At 39.6% G+C, this 17,832-nt stretch overlaps 1 protein-coding gene across 1 annotated transcript in view; it reads right to left on the reverse strand.

Moving 5' to 3' along the window:
- The window catches only part of LOC117366893 (mucin-2-like), a 79,636-nt gene that overhangs the window by 59,598 nt on the left and 2,206 nt on the right, over nt 1-17,832 (reverse strand). Inside the window, exons 2-14 of the mRNA XM_033958870.1 lie at nt 13,776-13,805; nt 12,698-12,727; nt 12,218-12,247; nt 10,105-10,134; nt 9,626-9,655; nt 7,518-7,547; nt 7,040-7,069; nt 6,561-6,590; nt 6,083-6,112; nt 5,603-5,632; nt 2,103-2,132; nt 1,626-1,655; nt 1,147-1,176 (exon numbers count right to left, since the gene is read on the reverse strand). Coding sequence (XP_033814761.1) covers nt 1,147-1,176; nt 1,626-1,655; nt 2,103-2,132; nt 5,603-5,632; nt 6,083-6,112; nt 6,561-6,590; nt 7,040-7,069; nt 7,518-7,547; nt 9,626-9,655; nt 10,105-10,134; nt 12,218-12,247; nt 12,698-12,727; nt 13,776-13,805 — 390 coding nt within the window. The remainder of the gene's footprint in view (nt 1-1,146; nt 1,177-1,625; nt 1,656-2,102; nt 2,133-5,602; nt 5,633-6,082; nt 6,113-6,560; nt 6,591-7,039; nt 7,070-7,517; nt 7,548-9,625; nt 9,656-10,104; nt 10,135-12,217; nt 12,248-12,697; nt 12,728-13,775; nt 13,806-17,832) is intronic.

The raw sequence follows: 17,832 nt of genomic DNA on the forward strand, positions 1-17,832 counted from the left end.
TCTGTCACAACATCCTTCGGGAGAGCATTCTAAATTCCCAGCACGCGCTGTGTAAAAAAGAACTTCCTGACATTTGTCCTGAACCTGCTGCCACTCAGTTTCAGTCTGTGACCTTTTATGCGTGTCACATCCGAAAAAGTTAGCAATGCTTCTTCTTGGTCGATTTTATCAAATCCCTTTATTATTTTAAAAGTCTCTATTAAATCCCCTCTCAGTCTTCTAAGCTCGAGGGTACACAATCCCAATTTTCTAAGGCGCTCTTTGTAGCTCAAATTCTCCAATCCCTTGACAAGTTTCGTGGCTCTCCTCTGTACCCTTTCCAGCAGAATTATATCTTTCTTGAGATATGGAGACCAGTGTTGGACACAGTATTCCAATTGCGTTCTGACCATTGCTCTATAAAGTGGCATTATTACATCTTCCGATCTATTCGTGATCCCCTTCTTAATCATGCCCAACATCCTGTTTGCTTTCTTCGCTGCCGCCGCGCATTGTGCCGAAGGCTTTAGGGTTCTGTCAATCAGTACCCCCAAATCCCTTTCTTTGTCGCATTTTGCTAATGTCTCCCCCAACATCTTATACTCGTGTTCTTTGTTTTTTTTTCCTAGATGCATCACCTTGCATTTGTTTATGTTAAAATTCATCTGCCACTTTGTTGCCCATGCTTCTAGCTTGTTCAGATCCTTCTGGAGTTCCTCGCAGTCCCTTTGAGAGTCAACAGCCCGACATAGTTTTGTATCGTCTGCAAACTTTATTATATTGCAAGTTGTTTCCTCCTCCAGGTCGTTTATAAAAATATTGAACAAGATAGGCCCAAGAACCGAGCCCTAGAGCACTCCGCTAGTCACCCTCTCCCAGTCCGAGAATTTCCCATTTATGCTAACCCTCTGCTTTCTGTTCTCCAACCACTTGCCGATCCATCTGTGCACTTCTCTTCCTACTCCATGGCTTAGTAGTTTCTTCATAAGCCTTGCATGCGGAACCTTGTTGGTATTATAATCTCACATATATATGAAGTAAACACTTCTTTATACTAATAAACCAGTAAATAAAGAATCATCTGGTGCCTCATAATGTCATCAATTTGATGACATTCAGCTGAAAGAGTACAGTTTGTTTTGGTTTTTTTAATATGCTTTCCATTACCTGTTGTTGTAGATGGTGTGGTAGTTGTTGCTAAAAGAAGCAGAAAAGTTTTAATCAGATTATATCCTGAACAGATTCCAAAGTAATATTTAGCAAGGGCCTGCTCTAACTCTTCTAAATTTCATTCATATATTGGAAATATTATTGGGTGTTATAAAAGATTTATAGAGCAAATTTATCACGCCGTGTAACATTTTTTTTTTATCGCCGGCCACTGCAGTAAAAGCTCCAACACTCAAAGGATTCCTATGAGTGTCGGAACTTTTACCACAGCAGCCAGTGGCAAAAAAACCTCTAATGCAGTTTGATAAGGGTCCTTATTGGTATTATAATCTCACATAAATATGAAGTAAACACTTCTTTATACTAATAAACCAGTAAATGAAGTATCATCTAGTGCCTCATAATGTCACCAATTTGATGACATTCAGCTGAAAGAGTACAGTTTGTTTTGGGTTTTTTAATGTGCTTTCCATTACCTGTTGTTGTAGATGGTGTGGTAGTTGTTTCTAAAAGAAGTAGAAAAGTTTTAATCAGATTATATCCTGAACAGATTCCAAAGTAATATTTAGCAAGGGCCTGCTCTAACTTCTAAATTTCACTTGTATATTGGAAATATTATTGGGTGTTATAAAAGATTTATAGAGAAAATTTATCACACTGTGTAACATTTTTTTTTTATCGCCGGCCACTGCAGTTAAAGCTCCAACACTCAAAGGATTCCTATGAGCGTCGGAACTTTTACCACAGCAGCCAGCAGAAAAAAAACCTCTATTGAAGTTTGATAAGGGTCCTTATTGGTATTATAATCTCACATAAATATGAAGTAAACACTTCTTTATACTAATAAACCAGTAAATGAAGAACCATCTGGTGCCTCATAATGTCACCAATTTGATGACATTCAGCTGAAAGAGTACAGTTTGTTTTGGTTTTTTTAATGTGCTTTCCATTACCTGTTGTTGTAGATGGTGTGGTAGTTGTTGCTAAAAGAAGCAGAAAAGATTTATTCAGATTATATCCTGAACAGATTCCAAAGTAATATTTAGCAAGGGCCTGCTCTAACTTCTAAATTTCACTCGTATATTGGAAATATTATTGGGTGTTATAAAAGATTTATAGAAAAAATTTATCACACCGTGTAACTTTTTTTTTTATCGCCGACAACTGCAGTAAAAGCTCCAACACTCATGGGATTCCCATGAGCGTCGGAACTTTAACCATAGCAGCAAGTGGAAAAAAAACCTCTAATGCAGTTTGATAAGGGTCTTTATTGGTATTATAATCTCACATAAATATGAAGTAAACACTTCTTTATACTAATAAACCAGTAAATGAAGAACCATCTGGTGCCTCATAATGTCACCAATTTGATGACATTCAGCTGAAAGAGTACAGTTTATTTTGGGGTTTTTTTTAATGTGCTTTCCATTATCTGTTGTTGTAGATGGTGTGGTAGTTGTTGCTAAAAGAAGCAGAAAAGATTTAATCAGATTATATCCTGAACAGATTCCAAAGTAATATTTAGCAAGGTCTTGCTCTAACTTCTAAATTTCACTCGTATTTTGGAAATATTATTGGGTGTTATAAAAGATTTATAGAGCAAATTTAACAGACCATATAACATTTTTTTTAATCGCCGGCCACTGCAGTAAAAGCTCCAACACTCATAGGATTCCTATGAGCGTCGGAACTTTTACCACAGCAGCAAGCGGAAAAAAACCTCTAATGCTGTGAGTCTTACGTCTGTCCCTGGCAAGATGGTTGAAGCACTGATCAAGGATAGCATAGTCCGGCACTTGGACGCATATGACTTAATGAAACCCAGTCAACATGGATTCAGGAAAGGGAAATCATGTTTGACTAATTTACTCCAATTTTTTGAGACCGTGAACGAGCAAATCGATAGTGGGAAGCCGGTGGACATAATATATTTGGACTTCCAGAAAGCGTTTGACAAAGTTCCACACGAAAGACTTCTCAGGAAACTACATAGCCATGGCATAGAGGGGGATATACAAAGATGGATAGGCAAATGGCTGGAAAACCGAAAGCAGAGAGTGGGCATAAATGGGAAGTTCTCCGACTGGGAGAAAGTGACTAGTGGTGTGCCCCAGGGCTCGGTACTTGGGCCGATCCTTTTTAATATTTATATCAATGACCTAGAGGAAGGAACATCCAGTGAGATCATCAAGTTTGCAGACGATACAAAACTATGCCGGGCAATCAGATCGCAGGATGATAGAGAGAAACTCCAGAGCGACTTGTGTCAGTTAGAAACATGGGCGGAGAAATGGCAGATGAAATTCAATGTGGAGAAATGCAAGGTAATGCATTTAGGCAATAAAAATAAGGAATACGAGTATACAATGTCAGGTGCAACTCTGGGGAAGAGTGAACAAGAAAAGGACCTGGGTGTGCTGATAGACAGAACCCTGAAGCCGTCGGCACAATGCGCGGCAGCGGCAAAGAAGGCAAATAGAATGTTGGGCATGATAAAGAAAGGAATCTCGAGTAGATCGGAGAAAGTTATAATGCCGCTTTATAGGGCAATGGTCAGACCACACTTGGAATACTGCGTCCAACATTGGTCTCCCTACCTAAAGAAGGATATAAAACTGCTGGAGAGGGTGCAGAGACGAGCAACAAAACTGGTGAAGGGTATGGAGAAACTGGAATACGAGGACAGACTTATAACACTAGGATTGTTCTCCCTTGAGAAAAGGAGACTGCGTGGGGATATGATCGAGACCTTCAAAATACTGAAAGGAATCGACAAAATAGAGCAGAGAAGATTATTTACATTGTCCAATTTGACACGGACTAGAGGACATGTAATGAAGCTAAGGGGGGACAGGTTCAGGACTAATGTCAGGAAGTTCTGCTTCACTCAGAGAGTGGTTGACACCTGGAATGCTCTCCCAGAGGAGATTATTGCGGAATCTACCGTCCTAGGCTTCAAGAGCAAACTAGATGCATATCTCCTTAAGAGAGGCATATAAGGATATGGTGGAATATAAATTACGCCAGGTGTACACCTGGCAGGGCCTCCGCGTGTGCGGATCGCCGGACTTGATGGACCGAAGGTCTGATCCGGAGAAGGCAGTTCTTATGTTCTTATGTTCTTATAACATAAGAACATAAGAAAAGCCCTCATCGGATCAGACCGAGGTCCATCCAGTCCGGTGATCAGCACACGCGGCAGCCCATTTAGGTACTCCTGATTTGAGACCCAGATATACCATAGCCCTCAATACAATTTGCAAGAAGGTGTGCATCCAACTTGCGCTTGAATCCCAGAACAGTAATCTCTGTCACAACATCCTCCGGGAGAGCATTCTAAATTCCCAGCACGCGCTGTGTAAAAAAGAACTTCCTGACATTTGTCCTGAACCTGCTGCCACTCAGTTTCAGTCTGTGACCTCTTGTGCGTGTCACATCCGAAAAAGTTAGCAATGCTTCTTCTTGGTCGATTTTATCAAATCCCTTTATTATTTTAAAAATCTCTATTAAATCCCCTCTCAGTCTTCTAAGCTCGAGGGTAAACAATCCCAATTTTCTAAGGCGCTCTTTGTAGCTCAAATTCTCCAATCCCTTGACAAGTTTCGTGGCTCTCCTCTGTACCCTTTCCAGCAGAATTATATCTTTCTTGAGATATGGAGACCAGTGTTGGACACAGTATTCCAATTGCGGTCTGACCATTGCTCTATAAAGTGGCATTATTACATCTTCCGATCTACTCGTGATCCCCTTATTAATCATGCCCAACATCCTGTTTGCTTTCTTCGCTGCCGCCGCACATTGTGCCAAAGGCTTTAGGGTTCTGTCAATCAGTACCCCCAAATCCCTTTCTTGTTCGCATTTTGCTAATGTCTCCCCCAACATCTTATACTCGTGTTCTTTGTTTTTTTTTCCTAGATGCATCACCTTGCATTTGTTTATGTTAAAATTCATCTGCCACTTTGTTGCCCATGCTTCTAGCTTGTTCAGATCCTTCTGGAGTTCCTCGCAGTCCCTTTGAGAGTCAAAAGCCCGACATAGTTTTGTATCGTCTGCAAACTTTATTATATTGCAAGTTGTTTCCTCCTCCAGGTCGTTTATAAAAATATTGAACAAGATAGGCCCAAGAACCGAGCCCTAGAGCACTCCGCTAGTCACCCTCTCCCAGTCCGAGAATTTCCCATTTATGCTAACCCTCTGCTTTCTGTTCTCCAACCACTTGCCGATCCATCTGTGCACTTCTCTTCCTACTCCATGGCTTAGTAGTTTCTTCATAAGCCTTGCATGCGGAACCTTGTTGGTATTATAATCTCACATAAATATGAAGTAAACACTTCTTTATACTAATAAACCAGTAAATAAAGAATCATCTGGTGCCTCATAATGTCATCAATTTGATGACATTCAGCTGAAAGAGTACAGTTTGTTTTGGTTTTTTTAATATGCTTTCCATTACCTGTTGTTGTAGATGGTGTGGTAGTTGTTGCTAAAAGAAGCAGAAAAGTTTTAATCAGATTATATCCTGAACAGATTCCAAAGTAATATTTAGCAAGGGCCTGCTCTAACTCTTCTAAATTTCATTCATATATTGGAAATATTATTGGGTGTTATAAAAGATTTATAGAGCAAATTTATCACGCCGTGTAACATTTTTTTTTTTATCGCCAGCCACTGCAGTAAAAGCTCCAACACTCAAAGGATTCCTATGAGTGTCGGAACTTTTACCACAGCAGCCAGTGGCAAAAAAACCACTAATGCAGTTTGATAAGGGTCCTTATTGGTATTATAATCTCACATAAATATGAAGTAAACACTTCTTTATACTAATAAACCAGTAAATGAAGTATCATCTAGTGCCTCATAATGTCACCAGTTTGATGACATTCAGCTGAAAGAGTACAGTTTGTTTTGGTTTTTTTAATGTGCTTTCCATTACCTGTTGTTGTAGTTGGTGTGGTAGTTGTTGCTAAAAGAAGCAGAAAAGTTTTAATCAGATTATATCCTGAACAGATTCCAAAGTAATATTTAGCAAGGGCCTGCTCTAACTCTTCTAAATTTCACTCATATATTGGAAATATTATTGGGTGTTATAAAAGATTTATAGAGCAAATTTATCATGCCGTGTAACATTTTTTTTTTATCGCCGGCCACTGCAGTAAAAGCTCCAACACTCAAAGGATTCCTATGAGCGTCGGAACTTTTACCACAGCAGCCAGCGGAAAAAAAACCTCTAATGCAGTTTGATAAGGGTCCTTATTGGTATTATAATCTACATAAATATGAAGTAAACACTTCTTTATACTAATAAACCAGTAAATGAAGAACCATCTGGTGCCTCATAATGTCATCAATTTGATGACATTCAGCTGAAAGAGTACAGTTTGTTTTGGTTTTTTTAATATGCTTTCCATTACCTGTTGTTGTAGATGGTGTGGTAGTTGTTGCTAAAAGAAGCAGAAAGTTTTAATCAGATTATATCCTGAACAGATTCCAAAGTAATATTTAGCAAGGGCCTGCTCTAACTCTTCTAAATTTCATTCATATATTGGAAATATTATTGGGTGTTATAAAAGATTTATAGAGCAAATTTATCACGCCGTGTAACATTTTTTTTTTTATCGCCAGCCACTGCAGTAAAAGCTCCAACACTCAAAGGATTCCTATGAGTGTCGGAACTTTTACCACAGCAGCCAGTGGCAAAAAAACCACTAATGCAGTTTGATAAGGGTCCTTATTGGTATTATAATCTCACATAAATATGAAGTAAACACTTCTTTATACTAATAAACCAGTAAATGAAGTATCATCTAGTGCCTCATAATGTCACCAGTTTGATGACATTCAGCTGAAAGAGTACAGTTTGTTTTGGTTTTTTTAATGTGCTTTCCATTACCTGTTGTTGTAGTTGGTGTGGTAGTTGTTGCTAAAAGAAGCAGAAAAGTTTTAATCAGATTATATCCTGAACAGATTCCAAAGTAATATTTAGCAAGGGCCTGCTCTAACTCTTCTAAATTTCACTCATATATTGGAAATATTATTGGGTGTTATAAAAGATTTATAGAGCAAATTTATCACGCCGTGTAACATTTTTTTTTTATCGCCGGCCACTGCAGTAAAAGCTCCAACACTCAAAGGATTCCTATGAGCGTCGGAACTTTTACCACAGCAGCCAGCGGAAAAAAAACCTCTAATGCAGTTTGATAAGGGTCCTTATTGGTATTATAATCTACATAAATATGAAGTAAACACTTCTTTATACTAATAAACCAGTAAATGAAGAACCATCTGGTGCCTCATAATGTCATCAATTTGATGACATTCAGCTGAAAGAGTACAGTTTGTTTTGGTTTTTTTAATATGCTTTCCATTACCTGTTGTTGTAGATGGTGTGGTAGTTGTTGCTAAAAGAAGCAGAAAGTTTTAATCAGATTATATCCTGAACAGATTCCAAAGTAATATTTAGCAAGGGCCTGCTCTAACTTCTAAATTTCACTCGTATATTGGAAATATTATTGGGTGTTATAAAAGATTTATAGAAAAAATTTATCACACCGTGTAACATTTTTTTTTATCGCCGGCCACTGCAGTAAAAGCTCCAACACTCATGGGATTCCCATGAGCGTCGGAACTTTAACCATAGCAGCAAGTGGAAAAAAAACCTCTAATGCAGTTTGATAAGGGTCTTTATTGGTATTATAATCTCACATAAATATGAAGTAAACACTTCTTTATACTAATAAACCAGTAAATGAAGAACCCTCTGGTGCCTCATAATGTCACCAATTTGATGACATTCAGCTGAAAGAGTACAGTTTATTTTGGGGTTTTTTTTAATGTGCTTTCCATTATCTGTTGTTGTAGATGGTATGGTAGTTGTTGCTAAAAGAAGTAGAAAAGTTTTAATCAGATTATATCCAGAACAGATTCCAAAGTAATATTTAGCAAGGACTTGCTCTAACTTCTAAATTTCACTCGTATTTTGGAAATATTATTGGGTGTTATAAAAGATTTATAGAGCAAATTTATCAGACCATGTAACATTTTTTTTAATCGCCGGCCACTGCAGTAAAAGCTCCAATACTCATAGGATTCCTATGAGCGTCGGAACTTTTACCACAGCAGCAAGCGGAAAAAAACCTCTAATGCTGTTAGAACATAAGAACATAAGAAAAGCCCTCATCGGATCAGACCGAGGTCCATCCAGTCCGGTGATCAGCACACGCGGCAGCCCATTTAGGTACTCCTGATTTGAGACCCAGATATACCATAGCCCTCAATACAATTTGCAAGAAGGTGTGCATCCAACTTGCGCTTGAATCCCAGAACAGTAATCTCTGTCACAACATCCTCCGGGAGAGCATTCTAAATTCCCAGCACGCGCTGTGTAAAAAAGAACTTCCTGACATTTGTCCTGAACCTGCTGCCACTCAGTTTCAGTCTGTGACCTCTTGTGCGTGTCACATCCGAAAAAGTTAGCAATGCTTCTTCTTGGTCGATTTTATCAAATCCCTTTATTATTTTAAAAATCTCTATTAAATCCCCTCTCAGTCTTCTAAGCTCGATGGTAAACAATCCCAATTTTCTAAGGCGCTCTTTGTAGCTCAAATTCTCCAATCCCTTGACAAGTTTCGTGGCTCTCCTCTGTACCCTTTCCAGCAGAATTATATCTTTCTTGAGATATGGAGACCAGTGTTGGACACAGTATTCCAATTGCGGTCTGACCATTGCTCTATAAAGTGGCATTATTACATCTTCCGATCTACTCGTGATCCCCTTATTAATCATGCCCAACATCCTGTTTGCTTTCTTTGCTGCCGCCGCGCATTGTGCCGAAGGCTTTAGGGTTCTGTCAATCAGTACCCCCAAATCCCTTTCTTGTTCGCATTTTGCTAATGTCTCCCCCAACATCTTATACTCGTGTTCTTTGTTTTTTTTTCCTAGATGCATCACCTTGCATTTGTTTATGTTAAAATTCATCTGCCACTTTGTTGCCCATGCTTCTAGCTTGTTCAGATCCTTCTGGAGTTCCTCGCAGTCCCTTTGAGAGTCAAAAGCCCGACATAGTTTTGTATCGTCTGCAAACTTTATTATATTGCAAGTTGTTTCCTCCTCCAGGTCGTTTATAAAAATATTGAACAAGATAGGCCCAAGAACCGAGCCCTAGAGCACTCCGCTAGTCACCCTCTCCCAGTCCGAGAATTTCCCATTTATGCTAACCCTCTGCTTTCTGTTCTCCAACCACTTGCCGATCCATCTGTGCACTTCTCTTCCTACTCCATGGCTTAGTAGTTTCTTCATAAGCCTTGCATGCGGAACCTTGTTGGTATTATAATCTCACATAAATATGAAGTAAACACTTCTTTATACTAATAAACCAGTAAATAAAGAATCATCTGGTGCCTCATAATGTCATCAATTTGATGACATTCAGCTGAAAGAGTACAGTTTGTTTTGGTTTTTTTAATATGCTTTCCATTACCTGTTGTTGTAGATGGTGTGGTAGTTGTTGCTAAAAGAAGCAGAAAAGTTTTAATCAGATTATATCCTGAACAGATTCCAAAGTAATATTTAGCAAGGGCCTGCTCTAACTCTTCTAAATTTCATTCATATATTGGAAATATTATTGGGTGTTATAAAAGATTTATAGAGCAAATTTATCACGCCGTGTAACATTTTTTTTTTATCGCCGGCCACTGCAGTAAAAGCTCCAACACTCAAAGGATTCCTATGAGTGTCGGAACTTTTACCATAGCAGCCAGTGGCAAAAAAACCACTAATGCAGTTTGATAAGGGTCTTTATTGGTATTATAATCTCACATAAATATGAAGTAAACACTTCTTTATACTAATAAACCAGTAAATGAAGTATCATCTAGTGCCTCATAATGTCACCAGTTTGATGACATTCAGCTGAAAGAGTACAGTTTGTTTTGGTTTTTTTAATGTGCTTTCCATTACCTGTTGTTGTAGTTGGTGTGGTAGTTGTTGCTAAAAGAAGCAGAAAAGTTTTAATCAGATTATATCCTGAACAGATTCCAAAGTAATATTTAGCAAGGGCCTGCTCTAACTCTTCTAAATTTCACTCATATATTGGAAATATTATTGGGTGTTATAAAAGATTTATAGAGCAAATTTATCACGCCGTGTAACATTTTTTTTTTATCGCCGGCCACTGCAGTAAAAGCTCCAACACTCAAAGGATTCCTATGAGCGTCGGAACTTTTACCACAGCAGCCAGCGGAAAAAAAACCTCTAATGCAGTTTGATAAGGATCCTTATTGGTATTATAATCTCACATAAATATGAATTAAACACTTCTTTATACTAATAAACCAGTAAATGCAGAACCCTCTGGTGCCTCATAATGTCACCAATTTGATGACATTCAGCTGAAAGAGTACAGTTTATTTTGGGTTTTTTTTTAATGTGCTTTCCATTATCTGTTGTTGTAGATGGTGTGGTAGTTGTTGCTAAAAGAAGTAGAAAAGTTTTAATCAGATTATATCCTGAACAGATTCCAAAGTAATATTTAGCAAGGACTTGCTCTAACTTCTAAATTTCACTCGTATTTTGGAAATATTATTGGGTGTTATAAAAGATTTATAGAGCAAATTTATCAGACCATGTAACATTTTTTTTAATCGCCGGCCACTGCAGTAAAAGCTCCAACACTCAAAGGTTTCCTATGAGCGTCGGAACTTTTACCACAGCAGCAAGCGGAAAAAAACCTCTAATGCTGTTAGAACATAAGAACATAAGAAAAGCCCTCACCGGATCAGACCGAGGTCCATCCAGTCCGGTGATCCGCCCACGCGGCAGCCCATTTAGGTACTCCTGATTGGAGACCCAGATATACCATAGCCCTCAATACAATTTGCAAGAAGGTGTGCATCCAACTTGCGCTTGAATCCCAGAACAGTAATCTCTGTCACAACATCCTCCGGGAGAGCATTCTAAATTCCCAGCACGCGCTGTGTAAAAAAGAACTTCCTGACATTTGTCCTGAACCTACTGCCACTCAGTTTCAGTCTGTGACCTCTTGTGCGTGTCACATCCGAAAAAGTTAGCAATGCTTCTTCTTGGTCGATTTTATCAAATCCCTTTATTATTTTAAAAGTCTCTATTAAATCCCCTCTCAGTCTTCTAAGCTCGAGGGTAAACAAGCCCAATTTTCTAAGGCGCTCTTTGTAGCTCAAATTCTCCAATCCCTTGACAAGTTTCGTGGCTCTCCTCTGTACCCTTTCCAGCAGAATTATATCTTTCTTGAGATATGGAGACCAGTGTTGGACACAGTATTCCAATTGCGGTCTGACCATTGCTCTATAAAGTGGCATTATTACATCTTCCGATCTACTCGTGATCCCCTTCTTAATCATGCCCAACATCCTGTTTGCTTTCTTCGCTGCCACCGCGCATTGTGCTGAAGGCTTTAGGGTTCTGTCAATCAGTACCCCCAAATCCCTTTCTTGTTCGCATTTTGCTAATGTCTCCCCCAACATCTTATACTCGTGTTCTTTGTTTTTTTTTTCCTAGATGCATCACCTTGCATTTGTTTATGTTAAAATTCATCTGCCACTTTGTTGCCCATGCTTCTAGCTTGTTCAGATCCTTCTGGAGTTCCTCGCAGTCCCTTTGAGAGTCAACAGCCCGACATAGTTTTGTATCGTCTGCAAACTTTATTATATTGCAAGTTGTTTCCTCCTCCAGGTCGTTTATAAAAATATTGAACAAGATAGGCCCAAGAACCGAGCCCTAGAGCACTCCGCTAGTCACCCTCTCCCAGTCCGAGAATTTCCCATTTATGCTAACCCTCTGCTTTCTGTTCTCCAACCACTTGCCGATCCATCTGTGCACTTCTCCTCCTACTCCATGGCTTAGTAGTTTCTTCATAAGCCTTGCATGCGGAACCTTGTTGGTATTATAATCTCACATAAATATGAAGTAAACACTTCTTTATACTAATAAACCAGTAAATGAAGAATCATCTGGTGCCTCATAATGTCATCAATTTGATGACATTCAGCTGAAAGAGTACAGTTTGTTTTGGCTTTTTTAATATGCTTTCCATTACCTGTTGTTGTAGATGGTGTGGTAGTTGTTGCTAAAAGAAGCAGAAAAGTTTTAATAAGATTATATCCTGAACAGATTCCAAAGTAATATTTAGCAAGGGCCTGCTCTAACTCTTCTAAATTTCATTCATATATTGGAAATATTATTGGGTGTTATAAAAGATTTATAGAGCAAATTTATCACGCCGTGTAACATTTTTTTTTATCGCCGGCCACTGCAGTAAAAGCTCCAACACTCAAAGGATTCCTATGAGTGTCGGAACTTTTACCACAGCAGCCAGTGGCAAAAAAACCTCTAATGCAGTTTGATAAGGGTCCTTATTGGTATTATAATCTCACATAAATATGAAGTAAACACTTCTTTATACTAATAAACCAGTAAATGAAGTATCATCTAGTGCCTCATAATGTCACCAATTTGATGACATTCAGCTGAAAGAGTACAGTTTGTTTGTTTGTTTTTTTAATATGCTTTCCATTACCTGTTGTTGTAGATGGTGTGGTAGTTGTTGCTAAAAGAAGTAGAAAAGTTTTAATCAGATTATATCCTGAACAGATTCCAAAGTAATATTTAGCAAGGGCCTGCTCTAACTTCTAAATTTCACTCGTATATTGGAAATATTATTGGGAGTTATAAAAGATTTATAGAGCAAATTTATCACGCCGTGTAACATTTTTTTTTTTATCGCCGGCCACTGCAGTAAAAGCTCCAACACTCAAAGGATTCCTATGAGTGTCGGAACTTTTACCACAGCAGCCAGTGGCAAAAAAAACCTCTAATGCAGTTTGATAAGGGTCCTTATAGGTATTATAATCTCACATAAATATGAAGTAAACACTTCTTTATACTAATAAACCAGTAAATGAAGAACTATCTGGTGCCTCATAATGTCACAATCACAAAAATAGTATGAAATATCACTTGTTCAAAACAATACACATCAGTATTGTTAGCCCATAAAAATTTATAGGCTTAATTTAAGGCCTCAGAATCGGAGCCTATGCACAGCAGTTAAATCACAAGCTGCAAACATTAATGACATGAAGTGTCTAAAAAGACTCCAACTGTGAAGACTGCTAATACTGTAATAAGATAAGTTTTGTGGTCTATTTTTTCAAATCTTGGAAACATATGCACAGTACTTCTGTGAAGATTTTTGAGTGTTTTTGAAGAAATAGTTTATCTTCCGAAGTGTTTGGTGAAGGGTTTAAATTAACTTTATATAAACACTATAAAAAAAAGTAACTATTGGCCAATGATTGGAGCAGGAGTGTTACAACTACGCGGATCATCTCAGCCTGTGATTTAACTGCTGTGCGTAGGCTCCGATTCTGAGGCCTTAAACTAAGCCTATAAATTTTTATGGGCTAACAATACTGATGTGCATTGTTTTGAACAAGTGGTATTTCATACTATTTTTGTGATTGTGATATATACCGCTGGGTTGAGTGGTTTTAGGTTATATACTAGCACATTTCAACTCATAATGTCACCAATTTGATGACATTCAGCTGAAAGAGTACAGTTTGTTTTGGTTTTTTTAATGTGCTTTCCATTACCTGTTGTTGTAGATGGTGTGGTAGTTGTTGCTAAAAGAAACAGAAAAGTTTTAATCAGATTATATCCTGAACAGATTCCAAAGTAATATTTAGCAAGGGCCTGCTCTAACTTCTAAATTTCACTCGTATATTGGAAATATTATTGGGTGTTATAAAAGATTTATAGAGCAAATTTATCAGACCATGTAACATTTTTTTTTATCGCTGGCCACTGCATTTTCTTCTATTCCAACCCGGCAGGTGTTTGAACAAGTTGGATTACAGCTTCAGCAGTTAGTTCCTGAGGAAGGGGGGTCTGTTGTACCCTTGAAATGGAGTTCCATTGGATGGACATAATTGGACAAGCCTTTTGGCTGCCTAAAGCTTTGTACCTTAGAGAAGCTAAGTACTCTTTTAGACTGTTGGTTTGTTCTCCTAGCCCTTGCCTTGTTGGTTGATTTTGGTCGCTCTTACACCCTCGGATGAGGGGTAGAGACAGTGTATGTCACTTGTTGATTATTTTTTGCACTCTTAGTACATTTTTGGTGCACTAGTACACTTGTAATCATTCGCGGGTGAGCCCGAGGATGTTTTACAGTTTATGCCCATATGGGCACACTGATGTGACAGCTGGTGCATCAGGGATTGTGTAATCCCCGTTGCTAGCTGTGTGACTGAGGACTCCCCGCTTATCACATATATATTTTCATATTCTCTGTGGCTACAGTGTCTCTTCCCCGTATCCTTCTTGTAGGGTCAGGGAAGATTGTGTTTTTTTTCTGTTTGGGTTTCTTCCCCTTTTCTTTTTGAGTTTTTTGTTATATCGTCCAGTATTGTGGCAACATTTCTTGGAATCTTCACAGAGTTGCTGACTGATGCCTTAGCCTCTAATACTTGGAAGGGATACAGTGCTGGCTGGCAGCGATTTCAGCTGTTTTTGCAGCTGTTTTGGGGACCTGTAGTTCCAGTTTTAGATGAACGCTGCATTATTTATTTTCTTTTATTTGCTCGAGTGATGGGTTGGTCTATGGGTTTAGTGAATCAGTTTATGGCGGGGGTCGGTTTTGTTTATAAATTGCATGGGTGGCCTGATCCTACTTCTTCCTTTTTGGTAAGGAAGCTATGTGTGGGATATGGGCTATGGCGAGCCCCACCCCCCATAGTGCATCCTTATAAATTGCCGGCGACTTTGGAGACTATTGGGGTTGCATTGCAATAGATTTGTACTTCTCCTTTTGAGACTGCTCTTTTTCACTTGGCATTTTCTGTGGCCTTTTTTGGAGCAATGCACATAAGTGAATTGGTTGCTCCTTCTAAGCGAGCGACAGGTTGGACTGGTATTTTGCAGTCTGATGTGCTATTGTCCTCGCATGATTTATATTTGCATATACGGCATTCCAAAACAGATCCCTGGGTAAAGGTCAATAGATTCAGTTGCACAGGTCTGCCAAGTTGTTGATGTGCCCTGTGTCTTTGGCCCATGCTTATTCACAGCAGAGGCCTACGGGGGGTTTCTTTTGGCTTGCGCATGTTAATGGGGATCCATTAACGTGTTTTCAGTTTGCAGCTGTATTTAAAAAAGTTTTGGGTGTGGTGGGTTTGGACCCTTCTTGCTTTGGGACCCATTCGTTTAGGGTTGGGGCGGCTCCTTACGCTGCCAGTAGGGGTGGGTCCCCTGACTTTATTCATCATATTGGGCATTGGGCTTCAAATAGATATTTAGGATATGTTCAACACATTCAGTGCTGATTCCATTGTTCTCTTTTGCTTCTTGTCTTTTGTGCTAGTTTCTATCCGGAACCTGCCCATTGATATTTGTGTCTGGATATGTGGGCATTCGTTCATCTTTTGGGGACAGAAGCATGCAGTGGAATCTCGTTGGGGCCTGAATCTTGGTCTTGCTGCTTTGGGTATCAACATTCACTCTGTTTGCAGCAGAATGTTCTTCTTATCCAGATTTGATATTAGTTCATTTGGGTGGGAACGATTTATGTCATGTAAAGGGTATTGATTTAATTAGGCAAATGAAGTGGGATTTGATGATTCTTGCCTGTCACTTTCCGTTAACTCGAATTGTTTGGTCCCAGATTATCCCCAGGTTGGTGTGGAAGGATGCCAGAAGTGTGCCTGCCATTGAGTGTTTATAAAAGCGGGTGAATGTTGAGGTATCACGCTGTTTGGGCGTGATGTGAGGTATGGTGCTGAGTCATGATTTGTTGACTGCGGACTGTCTAGGTCTGTATAGGCCGGATGGTGTCCACTTATTGGGTTAGATATTTTTCTATCTACTGTTCAGGATTTGTTGGAGTCTCTTTATGGGAATTCTTCTGGCCGCAGCTAAATTTCTATATGGGCGGAGTGACAAGCTTTAGCTATCACTGCTTTGGCGGTAAAATGGGGTTCTGTCAGGTGCCCACTAGTTGGGTGAGGGGTGTAATAAGTATCTAAGTTTATTATTCTGTGTGCGGCACTGCCACAGATAATTGTGAGGCCTGGCGCAGGCCTCACAATTTGAATTTAAATAAAGCTTCAGCCAAATTATTGCCAATAATTGAGTTGGATTATTTATTTATTTATCATTATATTTGGTTGATTGTTGTAGAGTGCAGTTGTACAAATGTCGAATGTTAAGGAAGCACACTGGTTGAAGCAGTAGGCTGATAACATTGACTGAGCCACTGTACAGCAATGTTGTTGTTGGGGGTGGGAGGTGGGAAGGGGTTATTAAGAAGAGGTGATTGGCTAAAGGATTAATAAAGGATAAAAGGAGTGTGATTGGGGAATGGAATTGCGAGGTTTGTGAGAAAGAGAAGCTGTCAGGGATTGGATGTTAGAAAATGGAGCTGATTGGTTAATTTAGGCGGGATTGCTATGAAAGATTGTGTGTGAAAAATTGTGGGATAACGGGAGGGTAGGAGATGGAGGGAGAATTAGGTAGCAGGGTATTAGAGGGAATTTTTGGGCAATTTTCATTGGCCCTCCCATCCCACCCAGTTTTGGGGTTGGTGGGGTGGGTCTGTTGGTTCGGTTGGTTTGGGGCAGTTTCCTTTGGGGAGCAGTCGCAGCTTGGCGGTAAAATGAGGTTCTGCCAGGTGGCCAGTCCAGTGTTCCCGCTAAGCTGCGCTGGCGTGCGCTGGCGCACAAAATATTACATCGCAGCGCACAAGTTTCACGTCACAGCGCACACTCGAGCGGAGGTGAGAGGAAGCGGCGGCGGTCTGCCCTGATCGCCTAAGATGCAGCAGCGGCGGCTCCTTTCATGATCCTCGTAAATTACGGGGATGCCGCCGCTGCTGCATCTTAGGCGATCAGGGCAGACCGCCGCCGCTTCCTCTCACCTCCGCTCGAGTGTGCGCTGTGACGTGAAACTTGTGCGCTGCGATGTAATATTTTGTGCGCCAGCGCACGCCAGCGCAGCTTAGCGGGAACACTGGTGGCCACTAGTTGGGTAAGGAGTGTAATAAGTATCTAAGTTTATTATTCTGTGTGCGGCACTGCTACAGATAATTGTGAGGCCTGACGACACCGCAGGTCTCGCAAATGGGATTTGTAAAAGTGAACATGATTACGGGAATTGGGGGTTGAGCAGCTAGGTCGTGACTGACTAGCTGAAGGGAGGTAAAGGAGAGTTGGGGGTGAGTGGTCGCCTAGGAAGAAAGGTGATAAAGTTATTAAGAGTTGTTGAATTTAAAAATATCTGCGGCCAAATTATTGCCAATAATTGAGTTGGATTATTTATTTATTTATCATTATATTTGGTTGATTGTTGTAGAGTGCAGTTGTGTGAATGTGGAATGTTAAGTATTTATGTAATTTTTAAAGTTTGAGAAATGTCGATTTTGGCGCGTTTTTGAAACAAATTCAGATCTGTCGGCCATTTTGAATTTTTAATAATCTTTTTTTCAACTTTTCCCTGCTTCTGTAAAATTGAAAATTTTGCCAGGAAAACTGCTGGAATTGAGTCCTTAGGGTCTCCTTGTGTGGATTCATACCAAATTTGGAAAAATTTGCCGCATTTAGAGTGTTATGAGCCATGTGCTGCATGGCGCAGTCGGGGGGGAGGCAGTAACTATGAGTT

The sequence above is a fragment of the Geotrypetes seraphini genome, chromosome 9 (genome assembly GCF_902459505.1).
Source record: "Geotrypetes seraphini chromosome 9, aGeoSer1.1, whole genome shotgun sequence".
Taxonomy (NCBI): Eukaryota; Metazoa; Chordata; class Amphibia; order Gymnophiona; family Dermophiidae; genus Geotrypetes; species Geotrypetes seraphini.